The 24,374-nt window shown below is 50.2% G+C and overlaps 1 protein-coding gene across 3 annotated transcripts in view; it reads left to right on the forward strand.

Moving 5' to 3' along the window:
* LOC144481792 (uncharacterized) overlaps nt 1-24,374 on the forward strand; it is a 76,563-nt gene that overhangs the window by 335 nt on the left and 51,854 nt on the right. For 2 of the 3 annotated variants that reach the window (XM_078200927.1, XM_078200929.1), the window contains exons 1-2: nt 13,169-13,282; nt 22,109-22,305. In XM_078200927.1, coding sequence (XP_078057053.1) covers nt 22,144-22,305 — 162 coding nt within the window. In that variant the 5' untranslated portion in view covers nt 13,169-13,282; nt 22,109-22,143. Of the gene's footprint in view, nt 1-8,418; nt 8,524-13,168; nt 13,283-22,108; nt 22,306-24,374 lie in introns of those variants that run through there. The other variant, XM_078200928.1, reaches the window with a different exon arrangement.

Below are 24,374 nucleotides of genomic sequence, written 5' to 3' on the forward strand. Positions count from 1 at the left end.
GGAGTTTGCACATTCTCCCCCCGTGTCTGCGTGGGTTTCCTCCGGGTGCTCCGGTTTCCTCCCACAGTCCAAAGATGTGCGGGTTAGGTTGATTGGCCGTGCTAAAATTGCCCCTTAGTGTCCCGGGATGCGTAGGTTATAGGGATTAGCGGGTAAAATATGTAGGGATACGGGAGTCGGGTCTGGGTGGGATTGTGGTCGGTGCAGACTCGATGGGCCGAATGGCCTCTTTCTGTACTGTAGGGTTTCTATGATTTTCTAGGTGCTAAATTCTCCCTCGCTGTAACCCGAACAGGCACTGGGGTGTGGCGACTAGGGGATTTTCACAGTAACTTCATTGCAGTGTTAATGTCAGCCGACTCGTGGCACTAATAAACAAACTTTAAACGGGTGGTACAGTGTGTTAGCGTTGCTGCCTCACAGCGCCAGGGACCCAGGTTCGATTCCCGGCTTGGGTCACTGTCTGTGTGGAGTTTGCACGTTCTCCCCCCGTGTCTGTGTGGGTTTCCTCCGGGTGCTCCGGTTTCCTCCCACAGTCCGAAAGAAGTGCTGGTTAGGGTGCATTGGCCGTGCTAAATTCTCCCTCAGTGTAACCCGAACAGGCGCCGGAGTGTGGCGACTCGGGGATTTTCACAGTAACTTCATTGCAGTGTTAATGTAAGCCTACTTAGTCATAGTCATAGAGGTTTGCAGCATGGGCTGAAGGGTGAGTGATGACTCAAGCGGAGGACTGTTCTTTATTGGAAGAAGCAGTCAGTAGGAATGGGACTAATTGTCAGGAGGATAGAGTGATGCAGAATGTCAATCAAACACACAATCACTCACAGGACCCCTTCAATGACACCATTCATATGCCAATCCTTGGAGTTATGGAATAGTGTATGCGTGGGGGGAATCAGGACAGTTTGCTGGTGATCGGGACACCTAAAAATTTGAAGCTCTCGACCCTTTCTACTTCATCCGCATTGATGTAGACAGGGGCATGTTCTCCTTTACGCTTCCTGAAGCCGATGACGATCGTTTTGTTGACACCTCCACTTTCTCAGAAGCCTAAGGAAATTTGGCATGTCCGCTATGACTCTCACCAACTTTTACAGATGCACCATGGAAAGCATTCCTTCTGGTTGTATCACAGCTTGGTATGGCTCCTGCTCTGCCCAAGACCACAAGACAGAGTACAGGAATGAGATAGAGAATCTGGTGAACTGGTGCGGCAACAATAATCTCTCCCTCAATGTCAACAAAACGAAGGAGATTGTCATCGACTTCAGGAAGCGTAAAGGAGAACATGCCCCTGTCTACATCAACGGGAATGAAGTAGAAAGGGCCGAGAGTTTCATGTTTTTAGGTGTCCAGATCACCAACAACCTGTCCTGGTCCCCCCCATGCCGACACTATAGTTAAGAAAGCCCCACCAACACCTCCACTTTCTCAGAAGACTAAGGAAATTCAGCATGTCAGCTACGACTCTCACCAACTTTTACAGATGCAACATAGAAAGCATTCTTTCTGGTTGTGTCACAGCTTGGTATGGGGCTCCTGCTCTGCCCAAGACCGCAAGGAACTACAAAAGGTTGTGAATGTAGCCCAATCCATCAGGCAAACCAGCCTCCCATCCATTGACTCTGTCTACACTTCCCACTGCCTCGGGGGAAAAGCAGCCGGCATAATTAAGGACCCCACGCACACCCCGGACATTCTCTCTTCCACCTTCTTCCGTCGGGTCAAAGATACAAAAGTCTGAGGTCACGTACCGACCGACTCAGCAGCAGGGAAGAAGCTGTTCTTGTCAGACTTCTGAATGGACCTACCTCGCATTAAGTTGATCTTTCTCTTCACCCGAGCTGTGACTGTAACACTACATTCTGCACCCTCTCCTTTCCTTCTCCTATGAACGGTATGTTTTGTCTGTATAGCGCGCAAGAAACAATACTTTTCACTGTATACCAATATGTGACAATAATAAATCAAATCGAATAGTTACAGCACAGAAGGTGGCCATTCATCTATCATGTCCCTGTTGGCTCTCTGAAGGAGTATTTAACTCAGTGCCATTCCAAGCCTTCTCGTCCTAACCCTGCACCCTTTTTTTGCACAACTTTGGACACTAAGGGGCAATTTAGCATGGCCAATCCACCTAACCACATCTTTGGAGGAAACCGGAGCACCCGGAGGAAACCCACGCAGACACGGGGAGAACGTGCAAACCCCACACAGACAGTGAACCAAGCCGGGAATCGAACCCGGGTCCCTGGCGCTGAGAGGCAGCAGTGCTAACCCACTGTGCCACCGTGCCGCCCTAAGATGCGTGCGATAAACATTTAGTCTATTATTCCAGACTGCTGGAAATGGTCAGTTTCTACCCGACTGTCCCCACCCATTATTTCAAACACATTGACTTAATTGCCCGTGCAAAAACCAGCTCTGAGCAGATCACAGCCTGCCACGGAACTCAGGAAAATATCCACCCGGGTGGAAGTGTTTTAATGATTTGAAGTGGAGAGTTGGAGCTTTGCGAGTACAGACAAAGACGTGGTGCTGTTTGGATGCGTCAGGGGCCTGTTCTGCGAGTCATTAGTTAAAATAGGATGGAGGGTTATAGGTAGGCCTAGAAGGTAGGGATATGTTCGGCACACCTTGTGGGGCCGAAGGGCCTGTTTTGTGCTGTAAGAACATAAGAAATAGGAGCAGGAGTGGGCCATCTAGCCCCTCGAGCCTGCCCCGCCATTCAATAAGATCATGGCTGATCTGACGTGGATCAGTACCACTTACCCGCCTGATCCCCATAACCCTTAATTCCCTTACCGATCAGGAATCCATCCATCCGCGCTTTAAACATATTCAGCGAGGTAGCCTCCACCACCTCAGTGGGCAGAGAATTCCAGAGATTCACCACCCTCTGGGAGAAGAAGTTCCTCCTCAACTCTGTCTTAAACCGACCCCCCTTTATTTTGAGGCTGTGTCCTCTAGTTTTAACTTCCTTACTAAGTGGAAAGAATCTCTCCGCCTCCACCCTATCCAGCCCCCGCATTATCTTATAAGTCTCCATAAGATCCCCCCTCATCCTTCTAAACTCCAACGAGTACAAACCCAATCTCCTCAGCCTCTCCTCATAATCCAAACCCCTCATCTCCGGTATCAACCTGGTGAACCTTCTCTGCACTCCCTCCAATGCCAATATATCCTTCCTCATATAAGGGGACCAATACTGCACACTGTAGTTTTTCTATGTTTCTAAAATGGGTGGGGTGGGGTAAGAGCCTCATTTTTAACCCGGTGCTGAGCAGCCGTGTTAAGGGTGAGTATCACAACAGCTTGGGGAACATGAGCTGTGAAGTACAGGCTGAGGGAAAAGTCAGCATCAGACCATCGTGCCTTGCAAAGGGTAAATTTGAAGATAATATACACGGGGTAAGAGGGAAATGGGTCACAGAAGAGGCCCATCGAGCCTGCACCGACGCATGAATGGCCCTGAGCTGCCCACCTAATCCCATTTTAACGTTTATTTATTGGTCATCGGCTCAAATTAACACAGCAATGAAGTTACTGTAGAAATCCCCTAGTCGCCACACTCCTGTTCGGGTTACACTGAGGGAGAATTTAGCACCTAACCAGCATGTTAGCAGTGGTTAGCACTGCTGCTTCACAGCTCCAGGGTCCCGGGTTCGATTCCCGGCTCGGGTCACTGTCTGTGTGGAGTTTGCACATTCTCCTCATGTCTGCGTGGGTTTCCTCCGGGTGCTCCAGTTTCCTCCCACAGTCCAAAGATGTGCGGGTTAGGTTAATTGGCCAGGTTAAAAAAATTGCCCCTTAGAGTCCTGGGATGTGTAGGTTAGAGGGATTAGTGGGTAAAATACTTGGGGGTAGGGCCTGGGTGGGATTGTGGTCGGTGCAGACTCGATGGGCCGAATGGCCTCCTTCTGCACTGTAGGGTTTCTATGACTTCTATGATTTCTATGTCCTTTGGACTGTGGGAGGAAACCGGAGCACCCGGAGGAAACCCACGCAGACACGAGGAGAATGTGCAAACTCCACACAGACAGTGACCCGAGCCGGGAATCGAACCCGGGACCCTGGAGCTGTGAAGCAGCAGTGCTAACCCAATGTGCTACCGTGCCGCCCCATGCATGCTGTAAACCTCGATGACTCTATGACCAGGTTAAAGACTTTAACCTGGTGTTGTGAGACTTCTTACTGTGCCTACCCCAGTCCAACACCGGCATCTCCACAACATGGCTCCAGTCACAAAAGCAGCCATCTGTCACCACCCTCTGTCTCCTAAGCCAATTATGAATCCACCTCGTCAGGTCACCTTGTATCCCATGTGTATTAGCCTTCTTAATAAGTCTCCCACGTGGGTCTTTGCTGAAATCCATTTAAACTGCATCAACCGCACTACCCTCATCGACACACTTGGTTACATGCTCCAAAAATTCAATCATAGAACATAGAACAGTACAGCACAGAACAGGCCCTTCGGCCCACGATGTTGTGCCGAGCTTTATCTGAAACCAAGATCAAGCTATCCCACTCCCTATCATCCTGGTGTGCTCCATGTGCCTATCCAATAACCGCTTAAATGTTCCTAAAGTGTCTGACTCCACTATCACTGCAGGCAGTCCATTCCACACCCCAACCACTCTCTGCGTAAAGAACCTACCTCTGATATCCTTCCTGTATCTCCCACCACGAACCCTATAGTTATGCCCCCTTGTAATAGCTCCATCCACCCGAGGAAATAGTCTTTGAACGTTCACTCTATCTATCCCCTTCATCATTTTATAAACCTCTATTAAGTCTCCCCTCAGCCTCCTCCGCTCCAGAGAGAACAGCCCTAGCTCCCGCAACCTTTCCTCACAAGACCTACCCTCCAAACCAGGCAGCATCCTGGTAAATCTCCTCTGCACTCTTTCCAGCGCTTCCACATCCTTCCTATAGTGAGGTGACCAGAACTGCACACAATACTCCAAATGTGGTCTCACCAAGGTCCTGTACAGTTGCAGCATAACCCCACGGCTCTTAAACTCCAACCCCTGTTAATAAAAGCTAACACACTATAGGCCTTCTTCACAGCTCTATCCACTTGAGTGGCAACCTTTAGAGATCTGTGGATATGAACCCCAAGATCTCTCTGTTCCTCCACAGTCTTCAGAACCCTACCTTTGACCCTGTAATCCACATTTAAATTAGTCCTACCAAAATGAATCACCTCACATTTATCAGGGTTAAACTCCATTTGCCATTTTTCAGCCCAGCTTTGCATCCTATCTATGTCTCTTTGCAGCCTACAACAGCCCTCCACCTCATCCACTACTCCACCAATCTTGGTGTCATCAGCAAATTTACTGATTCATCCTTCAGCCCCCTCCTCTAAGTCGTTAATAAAAATCACAAAGAGCAGAGGACCAAGCACTGATCCCTGCGGCACTCCGCTAGCAACCTGCCTCCAATCCGAAAATTTTCTATCGACCACCACTCTCTGCCTTCGATCAGACAGCCAGTTACCTATCCAATCGGCCAACTTCCCAAATCAAATTTGCTAGGCATGACCTACCTCTGACAAAACCGTGCTGACTATCCCTGATCAAACCTTGCCTCTCCAAATGGATATAGATTCTCTCCTTCAGAATCTTCTCCAAAGTTTCCCAACCACAGACATGAGACTCAGTGGGTAGCGACTGAAATAATGGGATGGAGTGGAGGGAGTTGTAACTGAATTGGAAGATACTGTAAAGATACAGCGACTGAATGTATAAACTAGGAGTTGACAGGGTAGATTCAGAAAGATTATTGGGGGAGTCCAAAACTAGGGGGGGGCTCATAGTTTGAGGATAAGGGGTAACCCTTTTAGGACTGAGGTGAGGAGAAATTTCTTCACTCAGAGAGTGGTGGAATTCACTCCCATAGAAAGTAGTTGAGGCCAAAACATTGTGTGATTTCAAGAAGAAATTAGATATCGCTCTTGGGGCTAAAGGGATCAAGGGGAAGAGGGGATCAGGATATTGAATTCGATGATCAAAATGAATGGCAGAGCAGACTCGAAGGGCCGAATGGCCGCCTCCTCCTTCTAGTTTAAGAGTTGCAGGATAGTGTGCAAAGAAGGTCTTGGGGATAGAGGCGGCAAAAATTAAATGTTTTGATTAATTGTGGGCCACAGGCTGGGGGGAATCCCTGTACGGCACAGCGGGTTAGCACTGCTGCCTCACAGCGCCAGGGACCTGGGTTCGATTCCCGGCTCGGGTCACTGTCTGCACGTTCTCCCCGTGTCTGCGTGGGTTTCCTCCGGGTGCTCCGGTTTCCTCCCACAGTCCTGAAAGACTAGGTGAATCGGCCGTGCTAAATTCTCCCTCGGTGTAACCCAAACAGGTGCCGGAGTGTGGGCGACTAGGGGATTTTCACAGTAACTTCATTGCGGTGTTAACGTAAGCCTTACTTGTGACTAATAAAGAAATTAACTTTATATCAGGAGCATATCAACCATGATCGAATGGTGGAGCGGATGGGCCGATTGGCCTAATCCTACTCCTATATCTTATGAACTTATGAACAAAGGAATAAGATGAAAGAACTCTTGAAAGAACAATCTAAGATGAAAAACTCCTGATCCCAACAATCCGCTACACGGAAAAAGGCTTTCCTCATGTCACCATTGCTCCTTTAGCCAATGGTTTTAAATCTCTCCTCCTCGATCCTTCGCTATGGCTACAGTTTCTCCCTATCTGCTCTATCCAGACTCCTCACGATGCTGAACATCTCCATCAAATCTCCTTTCAGCCCTCCCTTCTCCAAGGAAAACAATCCCAACTTCTCCAAGCTCATCTGCACCACTGGAGCTCCTCATCAGAGAACCCCTACAGCACAGAAGAAAACCGTTTGGCCCAGCGAGTCTGCACCGACCACACTCCCACCCGAGCCCTATCCCCATAACCCCATGCATTTACCCTTCAAGTCCCCCTGACACTAAGGGGCAATTTAGCATGGCCAATCCACCTAACCTGCACATCTTTGGACACTAAGGGACAATTTAGCATAGCCAATCCACCTAACCTGCACATCTTTGGAGAGTAAGGGACAATTTGGCATAGCCAATCCACCTAATCTGCACATCTTTGGACACTAAGGGACAATTTAGCATGGCCAATCCACCTAATCTACACATCTTTGGACACGAAGGGACAATTTAGCATGGCCAATCCACCTAATCTGCACATATTTGGACACTAAGGGACAATTTAGCATAGCCAATCCACCTAATCTGCACATCTTTGGACACTAAGGGACAATTTAGCATGGCCAATCCACCTAGCCTGCACATCTTTGGAAACTAAGGGACAATTTAGCATAGCCAATCCACCTAATCTGCACATATTTGGACACTAAGGGACAATTTAGCATAGCCAATCCACCTAATCTGCACATCTTTGGACACTAAGGGACAATTTAGCATGGCCAATCCACCTAGCCTGCACATCTTTGGACACTAAGGGACAATTTAGCATGGCCAATCCACCTAACCCGCACATCTTTGGACACTAAGGGACAATTTAGCATAGCCAATCCACCTAACCTGCACATCTTTGGACACTAAGGGACAATTTAGCACAGCCAATCCACCTAACCTGCACATCTTTGGACACTAAGAGGCAATTTAGCATAGCAAATCCATCTAACCTACACTTCTTTGGAGAGTAAGGGACAATTTAGCATAGCCAATCCACCTAATCTGCACATCTTTGGACACTAGGACAACTTAGCATAGCCAATCCATCTAACCTACACTTCTTTGGAGAGTAAGGGATAATTTAGCATAGCCAATCCACCTAATCTGCACATCTTTGGACACTAAGGGACAATTTAGCATGGCCAATCCACCTAGCCTGCACATCTTTGGACACTAAGGGACAATTTAGCATAGCCAATCCATCTAACCTACACTTCTTTGGAGAGTAAGGGACAATTTAGCATGGCCAATCCACCTAATCTGCACATTTTTGGACACTAGGACAATTTAGCATGGCCAATCCACCTAATCTTCCCATCTTTGGTCCGCGGGAGGAAAGCGGAGCACCCGGAGGAAACCCACGCAGACACGGGGAGAAAGTGCAGACTCCACACAGACAGTGACCCAAGACGAACCCAGGTCCCTGGCGCTGTGAGGCAGCAGTGCTAACCACCGTGCCGCCCAAAGTCGAAGGGTGGCCTTGCCAGAGTAAGCGAGAATTTTTGGAGCTCTGAAACTGGGCCCCAGCAAGAAGTCAACAGTTTCAGGAGAGGAGATAAGTGGATCTTTTAAACTGGAATTCTTATTTTTATGCACACACACGGCCTTAGTAACTGGTCAAACCAGTTTAGGTTTTTTTAAAAAAAAAAATATTACCCAAGTTTCCATGCTTTTCTAACACACCCATGTTTTGGCAGAATTTTCCATCACTGGATGATCCGTCACCTCTCCCCAAGAACTCATCTGTTTCCTGCCTGCTCTGCTTTGCTGAGAATTACTCGCTGAGCGAGTTGGAAAATCAGGTAAATGATCCTGCATAAGTTTAACTTTACTCCCCTTTTCTCTGGAGATGAGATTGTGCTGCTGGAAAAGTCCATGACAGTGGAATTGGATGCTTTGCCAGCTGTATTGGCAATTCTCTCTCTCTCTCTGGAGGTTTGTGTGGGAGTGGGGTTGGGCAGCCTTTTCCTCAGTGTTTGCTCTCCCAGTGTTTGCCTGAGAGCCTGCGTGTTTGCCCTTCCATCCCTCCCTTGAACTACTGTTTAAAGCCATGATCTGTTTACCAATCGAATCCTGACAGGACAGAAGGAGGCCATTCGGCCCATCGAGCCTGCACGGTCAACAAACCCACCCAGACCCGCTTCCTGTAACCCCACTGATTTCCCCCTGACTCTAAGGGCAGCACAAGTGGGTTAGCACCGCTTCCTCACAGCGCCAGGGACCCGGGTTCGATTCCCGGCTTTGGGTCATTGTTCGTGCGGAGTTTGCACGTTCTCCCCCCGTGTCTGCGTGGGTTTCCTCCGGGTGCTCCAGTTTCCTCCCACAGTCCAAAGATGTGTTGGTTAGGGTGCATTGGTCATGCTAAATTCTCCTGTGTACCCGAACAGGCGCCGGAGTGTGGCGACTATGGGATTTTTACAGTAACTTCATTGCAGTGTTAATGTAAGCCTACTTGTGATTAATTAATAAACTTTAAACTTTATTTTACTTTAAGGGGTAATTTAGCACGGCCAGTCAACCTAATCTGCAGATCTTTGGACATTAAGAGGAAATTTAGCATGGCCAATCCACCTAACCTGCACATCTTTGGACACTAAGGGGTAATTTAGCATGGCCAATCCACCTAACCCGCACATCTTTGGACACTAAGGGGCAATTTAGCATGGCCAATCCACCTAACCTGCACATCTTTGGACACTAAGGGGCAATTTAGCATGGCCAATCCACCTAACCCGCACATCTTTGGACACTAAGGGGCAATTTAGCATGGCCAATCCACCTAACCTGCACATCTTTCGGACTGTAGGAAGAAACTGGAGCACCCGGAGGAAACCCACACAGACACGGGGAGAATGTGCAGACTCCGCACAGACAGTGACCCAAGTCATGATCTCATTGAATGGCGGAGCAGACTCGATGGGCCGAATGGCCTACTTCTGTTCCTATGTCTGATGGTCTAAGATGCTAATGCCGTGTTCCCATTGGTCCATCGGGCCACTAAGGGGCAATTTAGCATGGCCAGTCCATCTAACCCACACATCTTTGGACACTAAGGGACAATTTAGCATGGCCAATCCACCTAACCCGCACATCTTTGGACACTAAGGGGAAATTTAGCACGGCCAATCCACCTAACCCGCACATCTTTGGACCGTGGGGGAAACCGGAGCACCCGGAGGAAACCCACGCAGGGAGAATGTGCAGACCACACACAGACAATGGCCCATGCTGGGAATTGAACCCGGGTCCCTGGCGCTGTGAGGCAGCAGCGCTAACCACTGTGCTACCGTACCACCCCTGAATAGAAATACAGAATACAAAAATAGGTTTGTGGGTAGAGTCAGCATCAGGTCACAGTCGTTTCCCAGGGCAAGCTAGGGTGTGCTACCCTAATGATCCGAAATTCCCTCGTCATGTTTTCATCCAGTTGACTTTTCCATCAACTCATAAATAAACTTTTAAAAACTTTAAATTAAATAGCAATGTGACGATGTTAGGGTGATGGGGTTTTTAGTGATGTTGGGTGGTGGGGTAAATATCAACCAGGGAACTGGGAGAACTCCCCTGCTTCATGGGACGGCATGGTGGGACAGTGGTCAGCACTGCTGCCTCACACCGCCAGGGACCTGGGTTCGATTCCCGGCTTGGGTCGTTGTCTGTGCGGAGTCTGCACGTTCTCCCCGTGTCTGCGTGGGTTTCCTCCGGGTGCTCCGGTTTCCTCCCACAGTCCAAAGATCTGCAGGTTAGGTGGATTGGCCATGCTAAATTGTCCCTTAGTGTCCAAAGATGTGAAGGTTAGGTGGATTGGCCATGCTAAATTACCCCTTAGCGTTCAAAGATGTGCGGGTTAGGTGGATTGGCCATGCTAAATTGTCCCTTAGTGCCAGGGGGACTAGCTAGGGTAAATGGATGGGGTTGGGGGAATAGGGCCTGGGTGGGATTGTGGTCGGTGCAGACTCGATGGGCCGAATGGCCTCCTTCTGCACTGTAGGATTCTATGATTCTAGGTGCTGAGCTGATGTGGAGTCGAGCACAGCTCAAATCCCATAACAAATTAGCCTCTCCGGCAGTTAGAACAAAGTAAGCTACAACCTGTTGGAGGGATATGCTTACACACACACACAAGTACCCTCATTTACCCATCCCTTTCCAAATGGGCACTAGTCACTCAATCTTACCGGACTAATTTATGTAGTGGTAACTCCCAGCTTGGAGATGCAAATACTCTTTCGGAGAGTTGGTGCAAACCCGATGGGCCGAAAGGCCTCCATCTGCACTGTCGGGATTCTATTGTGCCTCACAGCGCCAGGGACCCGGATTCAATTCCGGCCTCGGGTCACTGTCTGTGCGGAGTTTGCACGTTCTCCCCCGTGTCTGCGTGAGTTTCCTCTGGGTGCTCCGCTTTCCTCCCACAGTCCAAGGATGTGTGGGTTAGGTGGATTGGCCATGCTAAATTGCTCCTTCGTGTCCAAAGATTGCAGGTTAGGTGAATTGGTCATGCTAAATTGGCCCTAGAAGGGGGATTAACAAGGTAAATATGTGGGATTACAGTGTTAATGTAAGTCTAACTTGTGACTATTAAATAAACTTCAACTTCAAGATGTATGGGTTAGGTGGATTGGCCATGCAAACTTGTCCCTAGTGTTAGGGGGATTAGCAGGGTAAATATGTGGGGTTATGGGAATAGGGCCTGGGTGGGATTGTGGTCAGTGCAAGCTCAATGGGCCGAATGGCCTCCTTCTGCGCTGTAGGGTTTCTATGTTTTTCAACAATCTCAGAAGGCAAAATGATAGAACATATCAGAGCTTGGAGTTGGGTGGACCACACAATTAGCCCATTGAGCGTTCAACAGGATAATTGCTGCACCTGCTAGGCTTCAACTCCATTTTTCTGCCACTCCCTCTGTCTCTCGATTCTCAGAGAGACCAAAAATCCCTCTATCCCACTGCCTTAAATTGATTATCTCATCAGTCATGATCTCATTGAATGGCGGAGCAGACTCGATGGGCCGAATGGCCCACTTCTGTTCCTACGTCTGATGGTCTAAGATGCTAATGCTTGCTCCCATTGGCCCATCGGGCCACTAAGGGGAAATTTAGCATGGCCTGCACCTAACCTGCACATCTTTGGAAACTAAGGGGTAATTTAGCATGGCCAATCCCCCTAACCCGCACATCTTTGGACATTAAGGGGCAATTTAGCATGGCCAATCCACCTAACCTGCACATCTTTGGACACTAAGGGGCAATTTAGCACGGCCGATGCACCCTAACCAGCACATCTTTCGGACTGCGGGAGGAAACCAGAGCACCCGGAGGAAGCCCACGCAGACACGGGGGGAGAACGTGCAGACTCCGCACAGACAGTGACGCAAGCCGGGAATCGAAGCCGGGCCCCTGGTGTTTGATTTGGGCAGGCGATCTGGGTGATGCTTCACCCAGTGGAATTGCCTGGTCTTGTGGAGGGAGTTTTTTTTGGGGGTGAAATGTGTTTTTAAAAAACGTTTTGGATAAAACTTTATTTTTTCCCATTTTATTGCACATTTTGAGGATAAGAGACAAACAGTAAATGGTTGAGACTGTGTGGGTGTGGGGTTGCTGGAAGCTCTGGCCTTTGGCTGTCCCTGGGCAGGATGGGTGGGTCGGAATGGGATGGGAGAAGGGGGGAGGGGCAGGGGATGGGATTTCATCCAATCAGCGCCCTCCCTCAGGAAGGGGGCGGGGATACCGTTTTATCCAATCAGTGCCCTGCATCAGCGAAGGGCAGCGATTGGGCATCCAATCAGCACCCTCCCTCTGATGAAAGGGGGCGGGGCGATTGTAGCATCCAATCAGCGCCCTCCCTCTGAGGAAAGGGGGCGGGGTGATTATGGCATCCAATCAGCGCCCTCCCTCTGAGGAAAGGGAGGCGGGGTGATTATAGCATCCAATCAGTGCACTTCACTGGAGAAGGGCGGTGATAGGGCCGAAAAACAATCCAATCGCCGCTCTGTGTCGCTGAGGGGGCGTGGCTGTATGGTTATCCAATCAGCGCGCCCCCAGGGCCTCAACGGTCATTCAGTCCGCGCGCCAACACAAGGTAGGGGGCGGGGCGGGGTGGGATCGGCATCCAATCGGGTGTCTGCTCGGGCGGGAAGAAGGCGTCATCCTCTTCATCCTCTGGGGCGGGGCGAGTGCCGATGACGTCATCCAATCAGCGCGCGGGTCCCCAGGGCCTCAACGGTCATTCAGTCCGCACAAGTGAGGGGGCGGGGCTGGAGGAATTATCCAATCAAGGCTCTGCTAGGGCGGGGCGAAGGCGTCATCCAATAGTTGGGGGAGGGCTGGGGGGGGACTCACTTGAGGGGGCGGGGCGAGATCGGGTGACGTCATCCAATAGTGGGGGGTGGAACCCTCGAGGTGGAGGTGGGCGGGGCGAGTGCTGATGATGTCATCCAATCAGCGCGTGCTGCTGGCGAGGGCGCGAGCTCCGAGTGAGGGGCGACAGAATAATAAACAAATAATAAAAAGAGGCCGGTTCCGTCAGAAAACCTCTGAGAGGAAAGCTGCCTCTTTTTCTCAGGTGAGTACTTTTTTTTAGCCCAAGTGTTTTCATGTTTTTTTAAAATTTAAAAAATTAAATTTAAAGCTTTTCTTCAGCTGGTTTTGACGTCAGAAACCGTCGAGCGCCTTTAATTTTTAACGTTTTAAATCGGCGGGTATAAAATGAGGGAATGTTTTCCAAAGCCGGGCCGGGCCGGCCAGATAAACACGGGTCTCCCAGGATGAAGAAATGTTTCTGTCCCTACCCCCCGCTCCTCAACCTAACCTGATGGCGCCGGGCGGGACTGGGCGCTGATTGGCTGCCCGGCTGGAAGAGCCGCCGCCCGATTGGCTGCCCGGCCCGGAGGAGGCGCCACCCCATTGGCCAGCAGGTGCAGCCGCCGCCTGATTGGCTGGCAGCCGTTGAGGCGACGTTCCATTGGCTGAAGGGAGGGGGCGGCACGCTTGATTGACCGGTGGGTGGAGCCGGCCCGCCTGATTGGGTGCCCGGCCGGAGGAGTCGTTGCCTGATTGGTCACTTCCTGATCAGCCGTCACGTGGCCCCGCCCCCCTCTTTCTCCCCAGGGGCAAGTTTGGTTGCGCGGTGGTGGTTTGACCCACGTGGGGGGGAGGTGAGTGAGCAGCAAGATGGGTTGAACTGGGACCCAGCTGAACATGGACCCCTAACACACACACAGTAAGAAGTCTCACAACCACCAGGTTAAAGTCCCAACAGGTTTATTTGGAATCATGAGCTTTCGGAGCGCTGTTCCTTCATCAGGTGAGTGGAGAGGTCGGTTTCACAAACACGGCATATACAGACAGAGGCACAATTGCAAGATAATGGTTGCAATGCGAGTCTTTACAGGTACCTGCACCTGTAAAGGCTCGCATTCCAACCATTATCTTGCAATTGTGCCTCTGTCTATACATGCCGTGTTTGTGAAACCGACCTCTCCGCTCACCTGATGAAGGAGCAGCGCTCCGAAAGCTCGTGATTCCAAATAACCCTGTTGGACTTGAACCTGGTGTGGTGAGACTTGTTACAGTGCCCACCCCAGTCCAACGCCGGCATCTCCACATCAAGGTTAAAGTCCCAACAGGGGGGGGGCGGCACGGTAGCACAGTGGTTAGCACTGCTGCTTCACAGCTCCAGGGTCCCGGGTTCGATTCCCGGCTCGGGTCACTGTCTGTGTGGAGTTTGCACATTCTCCTCGTGTCTGCGTGGGTTTCCTCCGGGTGCTCCGGTTTCCTCCCACAGTCCAAAGATGTGTGGGTTAGGTTGATTGGCCAGGTTAAAAATTGTCCCTTAGAGTCCTGAGATGCGTAGGTTAGAGGGATTAGCGGGTAAATATGTGGGGGTAGGGCCTGGGTGGGATTGTGGTCGGTGCAGACTCGATGGGCCGAATGGCCACTGTAGGGTTTCTATTTCTATGAGGTTTATTTGGAATCACGAGCTTTCGGAGCGCCGCTCCTTCATCAGGTGAGTGGAGAGTTGGGTTTCACAAACACGGCATATATCGACAGAGGCACAATTGCAAGATAATGGTTGGAATGCGAGTCTTTACAGGGAATCAAGTCTTTACAGGTACGGACAGTGCGAGTGGAGAGAAATTCATACCTCTTTAACCTGTGATTATCCCTCTCTTCACTCGCATTGTCTGTCCCTGTAAAGACTCGCATTCCAACCATTGTCTTGCAATTGTGCCTCTGTCTGTATATGCCGTGTTTGTGAAACCTACCTCTCCACTCACCTGATGAAGGAGCAGCGCTCCAAAAGCTCGTGATTCCAAATAAACCTGTTGGGACTTTAACCTGGTGGTTGTGAGACTTCTTATTGTGCCCTTCAACAGGTGAGTGAGACTCGCATCACACTCACCTGATGAAGGAGCAGCGCTCCGAAAGCTCGTGATTCCAAATAAACCTGTTGCGCTTTAACCTTGATGTGGAGATGCCGGCGTTGGACTGGGGTGGGGCGCAGTAAGAAGTCTCACAACACCAGGTTAAAGTCCAACAGGTTTATTTGGAATCACGAGCTTTCGGAGCGCCGCTCCTTCTTCAGGTGAGTGAAGAGGTAGGTTTCACAAACACGGCATATATAGACAGAGACACAATTGCAATTGGAATGCAAGTCTTCACAGGTAATCAAGTCTTTACAGGAGAGAGAGGGTTAAGCACAGGTTAAAGAGGTGTGAATTGTCTCAAGCCAGGACAGTTAGTGAGATTTTGCAAGCCCAGGCAAGTCGTGGGGGTTACAGATAGTGTGACATGCACCCAAGATCCCAGTTGAGGCCGTCCTCGTGTGTGCGGAACTTGGCTATCAGTTTCTGCTCGGTGATTCTGCGTTGTCGTGTGTCGTGAAGGTCGCCTTGGAGAACGCTTACCCGAAGATCAGAGGCCGAATGCCCGTGATCGCTGAAGTGTTCCCCAACAGGGAGAGAACACTCTTGCCTGGTGATTGTCGAGCGGTGTTCATTCATCTGTTGTCGTAGCGTCTGCATGGTCTCCCCAATGTACCATGCCTCGGGACATCCTTTCCTGCAGCGTATTAGGTAGACAACGTTGGCCGAGTCGCAAGAGTATGTACCGTGTACCTGGTGGATGGTGTTCTCACGTGAGATGATGGCATCCGTGTCGATGATTCGGCACGTCTTGCAGAGGTTGCTGTGGCAGGGTTGTGTGGTGTCGTGGTCACTGTTCTCCTGAAGGCTGGGTAGTTTGCTGCGGACGGTGGTCTGAGGTTGTTTGAAGGCAAGAAGTGGGGTGTGGGGATGGCCTTGGCGAGATGTTCGTCTTCATCAATGACATGTTGAAGGCTTCGGAGAAGATGTCGTAGCTTCTCCACTCCGGGGAAGTACTGGAAGACGAAGGGTACTCTGTCCGCCGTGTCCCGTGTTTGTCTTCTGAGGAGGTTGGTGCGGTTTTTCGCTGTGGCGCGTCGGAACTGTCGATCGATGTGTGCCATATCCTGTTCTAATGAGGGCATCTTTCAGAGTCTGGAGGTGTCTGTTGCGATTCTCCTCATCCGAGCAGATCCTGTGTATTTGGAGGGTTTGTTCGTAGGGGATGGCTTCTTTAACGTGTTTAGGGTGGAAGCTGGAGAAGTGGAGCATCGTGAGGTTATCTGTGGGCTTGCGGTACAGTGAGGTGCTGAGGTGACCGTCCTTAATGGAGATGTGTGTGTCCAAGAATGCGACCGATTCTGGAGAGTAGTCCATGGTGAGTCTGATGGTGGGATGGAACTTGTTGATGTCATCGTATAGTTGTTTCAGTGATTGTTCACCATGAGTCCAAAGGAAGAAAATGTCATCGATGACAATCACCAGGCAGGAGTGTTCCCTTCCAGTCTGGGAACACTTCAGCAGTCACGGGCATTCGGCCTCTGATCTCCGGGTAAGCGTTCTCCAAGGCGGCCTTCACAACAACGCAGAATCACCGAGCAGAAACCAATAGCCAAGTTCCGCGCACATGAGGACGGCCTCAACCGGGATCTTGGGTTCATGTCACACTATCTGTAACCCCCACGTCTTGCCTGGACTTGCAAAATCTCACTAACTGTCCTGGCTGGAGACAATACACATCTCTGTAACCTGTGCTTAACGCTCTCTCCACTCACATTGTCTGTACCTTTAAGACTTGATTACCTGTAAGGACTCGCATTCCAACCATTATCTTGTAAATTGAGTTTGTGTCTTTATATGCTCTGTTTGTGAACACAACTCCTCACTCACCTGAAGAAGGAGCAGCGCTCCGAAAGCTCGTGCTATCAAATAAACCTGTTGGACTTTAACCTGGTGTTGTGAGACCTCTTACTGTGTTTACCCCAGTCCAATGCCGGTATCTCCACACCCCAGTACACAGCCAGGGGGAAGCAGTGACTCCTCCTGAGCCTGTCCCAGGTACACAGCCAGGGGGAAAGCAGGAACTCACCCTGAGCCTGTCCCAGGTACACAGCCAGGGGGAAAGCAGTAACTCACCCTGAACCTGTCCCAGGTACACAGACGGCATCAGCTCCTGTTTGTTAAACAATGATAAAAACAGCATGCAGTTGTGTTGCAATCAGTAAGGATAGGCAACAACATTGGGGCGACGCAGTGTGGGGGGGACCAGGACAGGTTGTTGGTGATCTGGACACCTAGAAACTTGAAGCTCTCGACCCTGCCCCAACATCCCCGTTGATGTAGACAGAGACATGTCCTCCACTACGCTTCCTGAAGTCGATGACAATCTCCTTCGTTTTGTTGACATTGAGGGAGAGATTATTGTTGCTGCACCAGTTCCCCAGATTATCTCATTCCTGTACTCTGTCTCTAAAGACTTCCTAAGCTCCTCGTCATTGTTTGAGATTTGATTTATTATTGTCACACATTAGAATACAGTGAAAGGTATTGTTTCTTGCTATCAGACAAAAGAGAAGGAAAGGAGAGGGTGCAGAATGTAGTGTTACAGTCATAGCTAGGGTGGAGAGAAAGGTCAATTTAATACGAGGTAGGTCCATTCAAAAGTCTGATGGCAGTAGGGAAGAAGCTGTTCTTGAGACGGTTGGTACATGACCTCAGACTTTTGTATCTTTTTCCCGAAGGTGGAAGGGAGAATGTCCGGGGTGCGTGGGGTCCTTGATTATGCCGGCTGCTTTTCCCCGAGGCAGCGGGAAGTGTAGACAGAGTCAATGGATGGGAGGCTGGTTTGCGTGATGGATTGGGCTACATTCACAACCCTTTGTAGTTCCTTGCGGTCTTGGGCAGAGCAGGAGCCATACCAAGCTGTGATACAACCAGAAAGAATGCTTTCTATGGTGCATCTGTAAAAGTTGGTGAGAGTCGTAGCAGACATGCCAAATTTCCTTAGTCTTCTGAGAAAGTTGAGACGTTGGTGGGGCTTTCTTAACTATAGTGTCGGCATGGGGGGGACCAGGACAGGTTGTTGGTGATCTGGACACCTAGAAACTTGAAGCTCTCGACCCTTTCCCCAAAATCCCTGTTGATGTAGACAGGGGCATGTCCCCCACTACGCTTCCTGAAGTCGATGACAATCTCCTTCGTTTTGTTGGCATTGAGGGAGAGATTATTGTTGCCGCGCCAGTTCACCAGATTCTCTATCTCATTCCTGTACTCTGTCTCGTCATTGTTTGAGATCCGGCCCACTACAGGGGTTTCGTCAGCAAACTTGAAAATCAAGTTGGAAGGGAATTTGGCCGCACAGTCCAAAATCCACTCTCACTGTCTGCACCTGTAAAGACTTGATTACCTGTTTAGACTCGCATTCCAACCATTATCTTGTGATTGAGTTTGTGTCTATGTATGCCGTGTTTGTGAACCCAATCGTCCACTCACCTGATGAAGGGGTAGCGCTCCGAAAGCTCGTGCTACCAAATAAACCTGTTGGACTTTAACCTGATGTTGTGAGACTACTTGGTGTATAAGGAGTATAGTGAGGGGCTGAGGGCACAGCCTTGTGGGGGCACCGGTGTTGAGTATGATCGTGGAGGAGGTGTTCATAGATCATTGGTTAGAGTCATAGAATCCCTACGGTGCAGAAGGAGGCCATTCAGCCCACAAAGCCTGCACCAACACCTCACAGCGCCAGGGACCCAGGTTCGATTGGGTGACAGTCTGTGCGGCGTCTGCACGTTCTCCCCCGTGTCTGCGTGGGTTTCCTCCGGGGGCTCCGGTTTTTCCCCCCACACTCCAAAGATTTGCGGGTTAGATGGATTGGCCGTGCTAAATTAGTGTCAGGGAATTAGCGGGGTGAATGCATGGCGTTGTAAGCGGGTCGGGCCTATGTGGGATTGTTATTGATGCAGGCTTGATGGGCCGAATGGCCTCCTTCACCGTAGGGATTCCATGATTCTACGAACACCTTCTCCACGATTATCCTCAACACAGTGCCACACAAGGCTGTGTCCTCAGTCCCTTACTTTACTCCTGATACACCTATGACTGTGTGGCCAAATTCCCCTCCAACTCCATTTTCAGGTTTACTGGTGCAACAACAGTAACCTCTTCTCTCAATGTCATTAAAACAAAGGAGATAGTTATCGACTGAAGGAAGTGTAATGGAGGATATGCCCCTGTCTACATCATTGGGGATGAAGTGGAAATGGTCGATAACTTCAAGTTTTTAGGTGTCCAGGTCACCAACAACCTGTCCTGGTCCCCCCCCCACGCCGACACTATAGTTAAGGAAGCCCCACCAACGCCTCTACTTTCTCAGAAGACTAAGAAAATTTGGCATGTCAGCTTACGACTCCCACCAACTTTTACAGATGCCCCATAGAAAACATTCTTTCTGGTTGTATCACTGCTTGGTATGGGCTCCTGCTCTGCCCAAGACCGCAAGAGACACAAAGGGTCATGAACGAAGCCCAGTCCATCACGCGAACCAGCCTCCCATCCATTGACTCTGTCAACACTTCAAAGATTTAACAATCAGGATGAGGGGTGGTGGCGACATTTGATTTGATTTATTATTGTCGCATGTATTAACATACAGTGAAAAGTATTGTTTCTTGCGCGCTATACAGACAAAGCATACCGTTCACAGAGAAGAAAAGGAGAGAATGCAGAATGTAGTGTTACAGTCATAGCTAGGGTGTAGAGAAAGATCAACTTAATGCGAGGTAGGTCCATTCAAAAGTCTGACAGCAGCAGGGAAGAAGCTGTTCTTGTGAGTCGGTCGGTACGTGACCTCAGACTTTTGTATCTTTTTCCCGAAGGAAGAAGGTGGAAGAGAGAATGTCCGGTGTGCATTTAAGTTTATTTATCAGTGTCACACGTAGGCTTACATTAACACTGCAGTGAAGTTACTGTGAAAATCCCCTAGTCGCCACACTGCGGCACCTGTTCGGGTTACACTGAGGGAGAATTTAGCACCCTAACCAGCACGTCTTTCGGACTGTGTTGGACATAGGGCAACTGCAAATATCGCGTTTTGTACACTGCCATTACGTTCGGTTGGACAATTCCCCCCATTTCCGTTACATGGCTCAGCTGGGATCACTTGTCGTGGACTTAGGTACAATTAGGATGATGACACTGTAGTCTGTTAGGGATGAATCATAGAATCCTACAGTGCAGAAAGAGGCCATTCGGCCCATCAGGTCTGCACTAACCACAATCCCACCCAGGCCCTACCCCCATATCCCTACATATTTTACCCACTAGTCCCTCTAACCTACGCATCCCAGGACACTAAGGGGCAATTTTTAGCATGGCCAATCAACCTAACCCGCACATCTTTGGACTGTGGGAGGAAACCGGAGCACCCGGAGGAAACCCACGCAGACACGGGGAGAACATGCAGCATCCGCGCAGATAGTGACCCAAGCCGGGAATCGAACCCTGGCTCCCGGCGCTCTGAGGCAGCAGTGCTAACCCACTGTGCCACCGTGCCGTAGGGTGGGAGTGTTGTCGGCGCAGGCTCGATGGGCCACTTTCTGCACTGCAGGGATTTTATGAGGAGGCCATTCGGCCCTTCAACCCTGCTCCGCTATTTATTAAGATCACGGCTGATCATCCAATGCCTGATTTCAACTCTTTCCCCCCTCCCCCCCCCGCCGCCCCCCGCCCAACCCATATCCTTTGATTTCCCCTTTGCCCCAAGATCTGTATCTAACTCCTTGAAAAGATCCAGTGTTTTGGCCTCAGCTGCCCTCTGTGGTTGTGCATTCCACAGCCTCACCACTCTCAGGGTGAAGAAATTTCTCCTTGTCTCAGCCCTAACCATTCCACAGGCTGCACTCCCCCTACAGCAAGTACGTCCTTCCTCAGAGGTCGTGATCGTGTGGGTGGCAAACGTGAAGGCAGGCTGTGATGAGCAGGGCCGCCAACGTTAAAACTTTCCCAGGATAAAAGCGAATTACTGCGGGTGCTGGAATCTGCAACCCAAGAGAGGAAATGCTGGAAAATCTCAGCAGGTCTGGGCAGCATCTGTAAGGAGAGAAAAGAGCTGACGTTTAGAGTCCAGACGACCCTTTGTCAAAGCTGTGACAAAGGGTCATCTGGACTCTCAACGTCAGCTCTTTTCTCTCCTAGTAATAGAAATCATAGAAACCCTACAGTACAGAAAGAGGCCATTCGGCCCATCGGGTCTGCACCGACCACAATCCCACCCAGGCCCTACCCCCATATCCCTACATATTTACCCACTAATCCCTCTAACCTACGCATCTCAGGACACTAAGGGCAATTTTTAGCATGGCCAATCAACCTAACCCGCACATCTTTGGACTGTGGGAGGAAACCGGAGCACCCGGAGGAAACCCACGCAGACACGAGGAGAATGTGCAAACTCCACACAGGCAGTGACCCAAGCCGGGAATCGAACCCAGGTCCCTGGAGCTTGTGAAGCAGCAGTGCTAACCCACTGTGCTACCGTGCCGCCCAGTCTCGCAACAAGTCTCGCAACACCAGGATAAAGTCCAACAGGTTTATTTGGTAGCACGAGCTTTCGGAGCGCCGCTCCTTCATCAGGTGAGTGCGTCGATGGGCGCGATCTTCTTGGAGATTGCTCACCTGATGAAGGAGCAGCGCTCCGAAAGCTCGTGCTACCAGATAAACCTGTTGGACTCTAACCTGGTGTTGTGAGACTTCTTACTGTGCCCCACCCCAGCCCAGTGCCGGCATCTCCACATCTTTTCCCCCCTGACAGATGCTGCCCGACCGGCTGAGATTTTCCAGCATGTTCTCTCTTTTGGTTAAACTTTCCCAGGATTAGGGCTTGAGGTGGGCGATGAAAGTGGAATGGAAAAACGAGCAAAACGCGAAGGTGTCGGGGAGTGAGGCGTGCTCTGTCCACTGCCCATATCGCCTGCTCCGGTGCCGCTTCTGGTTCTGCTTTTGTGAACACCGCTGTGCTTTCCCCCTAGGCCTGATCGCTGACCGATGCTGTGCCCCAGTTATCATGAGCTGGGCACTGGAGGAATGGAAATCGGAGCTGTCCAGCAGAGCCCGACAGAAGGTGTCCGAGTACGAGAGCCAGCTGGAGAAACTGAAGAGAGAGCGGCAACAGAAGCAGCTGCAACTGGACAGCTTAGAAGTTGCATTCCAGAAACAAAACCAAAAGGTGATTCCCCCCCCCCCCCCCCCGCCCCCCTCCTCTTCACGCCCCTAATTTCCAATGAGCCGCTGAACACACTGACTTGGGTATGAGCAAAGGATAGGGTCACGAGCCCCCCCAAAAAAAACCGACCCAGGTCCACCCTTCTGCCCTCCCGGTCGTCGTGTGATTCAGCAGTGATGGAGTCATTGGCTAATCACAGCGACCGATGGATCTCGGTTAGTCTACAGCAGCCTGTCTTTTTAAAATTCATTCATGGGACATGGGCGTCACTGGCTGGGCCGGCATTTATTGCCCACCCCTAGTTGCCCCAGGTTAGTTGAGAGTCAACCACATTGAATCACCATCGTAGAAACCCTACAGCACAGAAAGAGGCCATTCGGCCCATCGAGTCTGCACCGACCACAATCCCACCCAGGCCCTACCCCCATATCCCTACATATTTACCCGCTAATCCCTCTAATCTCAGGACACTAAGGGGCAATTTTTAGCATGGCCAATCAACCTAACCCGCACATCTTTGGACTGTGGGAGGAAACCGGAGCACCCGGAGGAAACCCGCGCAGACACGAGGAGAATGTGCAAACTCCACACAGACAGTGACCCGAGCCGGGAATCGAACCCGGGTCCCTGGAGCTGTGAAGCAGCAGTGCTAACCCACTGTGCTACCGTGCCGCCCTGTGCTCTGGCTCTGGAGTCACATGTAGCCATGATGCGGAGATGCCGGCATTGGACTGGGGTGGGCACGGTAAGAAGTCTCACAACACCAGGTTAAAGTCCAACAGCTTTATTTGGTAGCACGAGCTTTCGGAGCGCTGCTCCTTCATCAGGTGAGTGAAGAGTTCAGTTCACAAACAGGGCATATATAGACACAAACTCAATTTACAAGATGATGGTTGGATTGCAAGTCTTTACAGGTACAGACAATGCGAGTGGAGAGGTGATTAAGCACAAGTTAAAGAGATGTGAATTGTCTCCAGCCAGGACAGTTAGTGAGATTTTGCAAGCCCAGGCAAGTCACATACAGGCCAGACCAGGGTAAGGACAGCAGATTTCCTTCCCTAAACGACATTAGTGACCCAGATGGGTTTTTCCAACAATGGTTTCATGGTCATCAGTAGATTCTTAATTCCAGATATTTTTTTATTGATTCGAATACCACCATTTGCCCAATTGTTGTCGGTGCAGGCTTGGAGTATTGCATGCAGGTCTGGTCGCCACACCACCAGGTGGACGTGGTGGGATTCGAACCCAGGTTCCCCAGAACATTGGCTGATTTTCTGGATTAATTACTGTAGCGATAATACCACTAGGCCGTCGCCAGACATGAGGTGAGGAAAGCCTCCCCCATGGTGGAGAGAACCACAGGAACCAAAGACTCCTGTACATCCCATCCACAACACTCACCACATGCGTCTTAAATTGCCATGCAGTGCTTCATTGAACGTTGCTATCTGAAATAAGGGAGGTTTTGCTTTTGCGATTAACCTGGCTTGAGTGTATAACTGGTGCTGCCGGTTAATCAACAGTGCAGGTTTGCAGAGAGTTCCATTAACCAGTGGAATTCAAAGCAATACTTATAGCGTACACTAACATGCAAGTACTCGGGGAGTAACGAACACTCTTACTTCTAATATTCCACAGTGGATTAAAACATACTGTATAAAATAATACAGTATTTCAGTACGGGTTCCGGATAACTTCACAATTGGTTTAGTTTATGGTTTATTTATTAGTGTCCCAAGTAAGGCTTACATTAACACCGCAATGAAGTTACTGTGAAAACCTCTGGGCCTCTGGATTGCTGGTCCAGCCGGGTGGCATGACCTCTCCGCCACCGTCTCCCCCTCAAATTGCAGCCTGTTGCGTGTCCATCGCTGCGTTCGGGGGATTTGAAAGAAGCTGGAGTTAGATGGTATTTACACAGAATCTCATGGCAGCTACAACAACAGCTGCTGTTTATATAACATCTCTAACACAGTAAAACAACTTGACATTTCGCATCTCGGTCAGACTAAAACTTGAGGAGGAGATCTTTAGAGGGCTGACTAGAAGCTTGCTCGGATATTGGTTTT

The sequence above is a fragment of the Mustelus asterias genome, chromosome 33 (assembly GCF_964213995.1).
Source record: "Mustelus asterias chromosome 33, sMusAst1.hap1.1, whole genome shotgun sequence".
In the NCBI taxonomy this organism is placed as follows: Eukaryota; Metazoa; Chordata; class Chondrichthyes; order Carcharhiniformes; family Triakidae; genus Mustelus; species Mustelus asterias.